Source organism: Triplophysa rosa, linkage group LG2, assembly GCF_024868665.1.
Source record: "Triplophysa rosa linkage group LG2, Trosa_1v2, whole genome shotgun sequence".
NCBI lineage: Eukaryota > Metazoa > Chordata > Actinopteri > Cypriniformes > Nemacheilidae > Triplophysa > Triplophysa rosa.
The window spans coordinates 31,596,222-31,602,221 of NC_079891.1; the positions used below are offsets into that span (position 1 = coordinate 31,596,222).

Consider the following 6,000-nt stretch of genomic DNA (forward strand, 5'->3'; position numbering starts at 1 on the left):
TTCTGCTTATACCACGGTTACCACACCACAGGACAGAGATCGCACACACACCTGCGTGTTTGCGGTAATGTGACAGAAAAGCCAGTGATAATAAATGCTGTATTCCTCGTATTGTTTATATCTTCAGCAGTAAAAAAATCACGCAAACTTTTGTAAGAGTAGGTCTATCAAAATATATGTGTTATCAGTTACAAGCAGCATGAAGAGGAAAACGAACCATTAGGATATCAGTGTGTATTAATGCATTTTGTTTTTCTATTTAGTTATGCGTTGGCCTGTAGGCTACACTATAACCTTTCTGTTGTTTAAACTTGGCTGTTGATAAGTGATGTGGAACTGTAAGACCTGGAGTACCTTCATAGGTGTGCATTTTACTGAAAGTTAATGCATACCCATAGAACGTTTGTCAACCAATCAGATTGAAGCATTCAACGGCCATATAATGCCAAATTAAATCTGTTTAAGTTCTCATTTGTTTTTCTTTAAAAATGTAATTAAGCTAAATTAAATGTGGTGTATATTTTTAGGGATAGTAATAAAGTACAATTACTCAAATACAACCCACTTCTTTCCAGTATAAGCATGTGTCCACATCTTTCTGTGTTTGTCTACAGAAGTATTTGTACATCGGCTCGCGCTCTGAGGTTCTTCAGCTGCCCTTGGCAAACTGCAGCCGGTATCATTCTCAGCCAGACTGCCTGCTGTCCAGAGACCCGTACTGTGCCTGGGACAGCGAGGGACGCGCCTGCGTCCGCATCGACCTCCACCGCGGGTAAATCCATCTCTCTCTATTGTCCTCCCTTTGTTCACTTTATCCCTTGCCGGACGACTCCGCTAACATTCTTACTGTCATCCGTTCACTCTTGAACCTCACCACTTTTAATTCCTATGTACTTAATTCCTTTGTGTTTCGTCTCTTGCTATGAACCACCTGCTCTTCCAGACTCTTCTTTCCTTACCTCTTACTCCTTATCAGTTTGCAGTCTTCTTCTACTGCCCGTCCTTTGTACTTTGAAGCTATCCCTATAGCAGTGTGCCTAACAGCCTTCTGACACATTGTCAATATTTGCTCTCCCCCCCGCAGCTCCACATCCACGCTCTCCCAGGACCTCATGCTGGAGAGGTTCAATCGAGGAAAAGCCAAGTTTGATAAGCCCGTCTCCATCCCCAGCCCTGGTACGTCAGACATACACTGCCCCCTGCAGGCCGCATTGAGCAGCCTTTTTCAATTAACAGCCGAACAAACTTGTATTACAAAAATTGTTTTTTATAAAGTAAAGGAGATTTTATATTTAAATGTTGTTGTTTTTTCTTCAGATCATTCTAGGGTGAAAAATGTGACGGTGGTCGTCGGATCAGACCTGGTACTTCCCTGCCATCTGGTTTCTAACTTGGCCCAGCCGTTTTGGGAAATCAATGAACGTGAGCTCGCCCTAGTAGAAGGCGAGGCCATTGGACCTCGATTCGACCGAGCCCTTCGTTCCCTCGTCATCCCTCAAGCCGGCCCTCTTCAAGCAGGCCGCTACCTTTGCTACTCAGAGGAACAGGGCGCGAAATTCCAGACGGAGAGATACCAGGTCGAGGTGGTGGCCAGCGCTTCTGTTTTTATGGAGGCCCGCGCTCCCGACGGCAGCATGGGATTATTCTGGGTGCTGGTGATCACTTTGGGAGCTGCTTGTTTGATGTTGCTTATCGCCTCTTTGTACCTTCGTAGAAGACTGAAGCTGGCACTGGGCAAAGGGGTGGAAATGAAACCGTTGGAGAGCACCTTAGTGTACCCCATTACCTTACCCAAAGAGCCGACCAGCCGCCCGCCGTTCGTGCCCAGCAAGATGGCCAACGATGAGGATCGATTCTGGGAGACGGGCGCTAATTACTATTACTCGGACGGCTCCCTTAAAATTGTGCCCGGGCACGCCATGTGCTCCACAAGCAGCTCGGCATCTCCGAGCACCATTCCAGGTCAGCCTATTCACTCGCCAAGCAGGTTGAGCCTCACCAACATCCGCAACTCGGGCACCAACGGGTACATCCGGCTGAATCTGAGCACGGCCGGAGAGGAGAGAGGGAGCGGAGGAGTAGGAATAGGCATGGGGAGCGGACTTGGGCTGGGCAGCCGAGACAACGACTACTCCAGTCCGTTTAAAGAGGAGCTCCGGAGAACCCTGCAGCAGAGGAGCGTCCTGCCCGACGCCAACCCCGAGGAGTCTTCTGTGTAGAATCCACAGACAATCTCACCTACCTACCTCCTGCTTGGGGAACTCTCTCTCCATCTTACTCTACTCGCAACCTATTCATTCTCTGTCTGAACTTTTGCCGTTCCACGCTGTAGGGCCACCACGCTTTACAACATTCCCTCGGATTCTTCTGGTTCTCACACTCACTAACACTCAAACAAGACCGAACACATCTAGCGAAACTTTTGTAAATGTCTGTATTTAAAGGACCACGGCCTCGTGTTGAGCATGGCTAACAGGCAAACACAGGTACATCTCTGAGAGGAACCCGACCAGCCAAATGTAGCTGTCAGTCCGATCTGTGTTAGGCAGAGTTCTGGCTACACATCAAAATCATTTGGCAAGCTGGAGGACACGGAGCTCTGCTCTCGTATTTTGGCACCCAAGTCGCTTGCCTCGCTCAAGGCAGGTGTTTGGACAGGATTCTTTTGCTTTTTGTGAAAAGAAACCAAGTGAGAGGAGACATAGAGGACAAAACGCTAGATGACAATCACGTTCTTCTCTCAGGAGGTGTTTCAAAGAGAAGAGAGAGAAACAATTGAGTGAGCTGTAAAACAGAAACTGGACTGGCGCAATGGACAAAAACGCTTTGCCTTTCTTTCTTTACAGCTCGATGACTTTTTTAACATTGTCTTTTTTCTGAAAAATGTGCTTGCAGCACTAATATATTGTGAGGTTTTTCTGTCTGTTTATTGCAAGCGTGAAAGGATTTCTTACGATATCTGGTTTCATCTGAAATGTGAACGAGGACTCGAGTTGACGTTCTTATCCACCTTAAAATCCAAGATAGTAGCATGAGGAAGGTGGGAAAGGAATGCTGTACTAAGACTTTATTGGATGTGACAGCAAGTGCATTATTGTATAAATTTGGCTCGAACTGCCAAATGAAGTACAACTCCAGTGTTTGCCTACATGAACCAGGTGAATGAAGCCACACGTTGGAATGAAACTCCTAAAAGTCCTAAAGCCGATTTACTCTCGATGAGCGGGATTTTTTCAAGGACTAACAATGAGCTGCGCTTGTTAATAAGTCCATCGTAAGACACTAATGAGAGGCTACCGCTGATCAAACACAAGTAAGACTACACCAAATAAACGCTTCCGTTTCATTATGTTACTTGGCATGACGTTCTGTGTTTAAATAACACATTAAAACCGTTCGCTAACAGGCTGTATCCCTCTTATCTCTTTCAGCGTGGGCTTTGCAACTTTTAAACAGACTAAATACAAAACAGGGTGAAAGCGCAGAGGACGTTTCATTCCATTGACCTTGATTGTGACGACAAATGAAGGAGATACACGTTATTCGTGACCCCGTGGGTGGAGAGGCACTACGATTGGTCATCGCTGGTCCATACTCTGTTGCATGATGTTTTGCTAAAAGTATAAGTTTAACAATACTTAATGTTAAAAAAAAATGTCATGTCATACCTGTGCCTCTTCACCTTGGGTGAAGCCAAAGCAGACTGCACACGTTTCTATTTTCTCCTTTCCTTTATTCTTCTCTTTTTCTGTTTTGGAGTTTGTTGCACAGAAATTAAGTGTTGTCTGAAGTCTTTGTTTTCTACTACTCTTGTTTTGATGGAATGCTATTTTTTGTGGCATGATAGCTTTACGGTCTTCTTAAGCGGCTTTCTGTTTTGTCATTCGCTCTGTCTCGAATCTGTGCCACACGGCGTAAGAGGGAAGTTTACTCTTGTTGGAAAAAGATCTTGGGACTAAAATGTACGCTGAGAAACGTTCCGCCAGGACTTCTCAGGGCGAGCTTCTGACTGACACGTGAAATCTTAGTTCTTAATTTTACTAACCGCTTTGATAAAACTGTCAAACGTCCAATGTAATTTCACTGAGTGACCAGAAGTGTTTGTTTGCATCATGCATGGCTTTTTTGTACTGACCAGTCTTTCCTGCTTGATGAAAAATATGGTCATCTCAGATCTTTTCATCTCACGTGGCTTTAAACCTGCCGTTTCTTTGTGGTTGCTGTTAAAATTTTACTATCTATTTTCGTGCATTTCACGATTTCTTTGAATTATTTGTTGCTGTTTTTTCTTTAGATCATTTTGTTAAGTAACTTATTTTGCTTGTACAAAAAGTTGATATTTATTACCATTGTACATATGCCCTTATTTTTTATATATGTGTATATATCTACAGAAAATAAAAGTAGAAATCAGTTCACAATGTGATTGTGTATCTATGTTCACATATTTTGAAAATGACATTGAAATGTTTTATTTGTTTTTAATGCGTTGCATAATACCCAAATATGTTTTTAAAATGCATCTGCAAGAATATTTTTACACGTTGAAGAAGGAATATCTGTTAATTCACAGCTGTGTTGAGAGTATTTCATCCCTGAATGCTTACAGAACATAAAATTGGATTAACGTTCTGCGCTTGTCCCATCAGTTTACACCGTTGCAATCCTCAATCGTGAAGGTAACTAGATTGCTATCCTGTCAGAATTAAAAACATCATGCGCTTGTACTCATGTTGTGATTTTTGCGTATCCTCGGTTATGGAACACCCATTTTCACCATCCAATCAATTTCTGATGAATTGTCCATTCATGTTTTTCTTGCTTGGAAAAACATGCAATTTCACTTTTCCAAATATGCCACGATATGAAAATAAAATTGAAAATTTCAATTCACCTTGACGTTACAGTCTTCTGGTCCTGTTACCTTGAATCGTTTCCAAGGCGGTTGCAGAAAGTTCAGCCAAAAGGATCTGGGCCAAACGGACTGACCTGACACCAAGCCTGTTTGCCAAGCTCTTCACGGCTCTAAAAATTTCCATATGAGTTATAACCAGAATGATCTCTCACTGCTGTCTTCAGATGTCCTCAGTACTACTTCATCTGACCCGCAACAGTCAATGAGGTCTTCATTGATGAAGTGACAATAGTGATAAGGATCAAGGTTATAAACGACATGTAACTTTCAACACCGCTTCACATTCATCCTTTGGTTGTTGGTTTAAACCTGCTAGTCACGGCTTCCAATGGCTTTCATGGAAGAGATGAATCAATTTAAAGGATACACAGTGCAAGGCCTACACAAACTCTGGTTGCAAGCATAAAAAGAGCCTTATGTGACACTATAGGGAGCCTCAGACATGATGTATTTTTAAATGCACAAAGCTCCAAAGTCAATGGGTTTTTTGAATTGGTTTTTGGTAAATTACCTGAAATAAGATCTGTGATTAACAAAACCTCTAAGTATTTTCACGTTTTAATCTATGACATACAACACACCAGTTACAACCCGCTCATATTAGCGATTGCTAACAAGTTGCTAAAAGCGACTACATCCTTTGGCAGGGACATTAGACGTAATATTTAGCATTTTTTGTAAAGATTGCCTGAACGTATACACACTTTTGCTGTTTTTTTATACTTCAAGGCTTTCTAGAATTCAAGACTTTGTTTTAGTGTATGTTTATACTTTTTTGATGTTTTAAACTGTTTTATAAACAGTTTTATATTTAAATATGATTATTTATGTATTTATTTATATTTCATATTTATTTAACTGGAACAGACTCTAAAGGAAATGTTAACAGAAAAACTTCATTTCTTTAATTTTGCTATGTCAATTTATCTTTGTGTGTGACCTTTGCTAGTGTCAAGCTTTTCTATTAAAGAATGAATGCCGCTTCCTGGCGTTCAAGTCATACCAACCAACTCTCCTCCAACTCGAAGGACACCTTTTGTAGGAGTAATTAATTAATGACTTTAATTAAATTGTTACATTTATAT

At 41.9% G+C, this 6,000-nt stretch overlaps 1 protein-coding gene across 2 annotated transcripts in view; it reads left to right on the top strand.

Moving 5' to 3' along the window:
- The window catches only part of sema4c (sema domain, immunoglobulin domain (Ig), transmembrane domain (TM) and short cytoplasmic domain, (semaphorin) 4C), a 51,464-nt gene extending 46,632 nt beyond the window's left edge, over positions 1 to 4,832 (top strand). Inside the window, exons 13-16 of one of the 2 annotated variants that reach the window (XR_008965136.1) lie at positions 615 to 772; positions 1,085 to 1,176; positions 1,318 to 3,313; positions 3,432 to 4,830. Coding sequence is in view for 1 of the 2 variants with exons in the window: in XM_057363248.1 (XP_057219231.1) it covers positions 615 to 772; positions 1,085 to 1,176; positions 1,318 to 2,219 (1,152 nt within the window). In the remaining variant the exon portion in view is untranslated. Of the gene's footprint in view, positions 1 to 614; positions 773 to 1,084; positions 1,177 to 1,317 lie in introns of both variants that reach the window. The other variant, XM_057363248.1, reaches the window with a different exon arrangement.
- Positions 4,833 to 6,000: the final 1,168 nt, after the last annotated feature.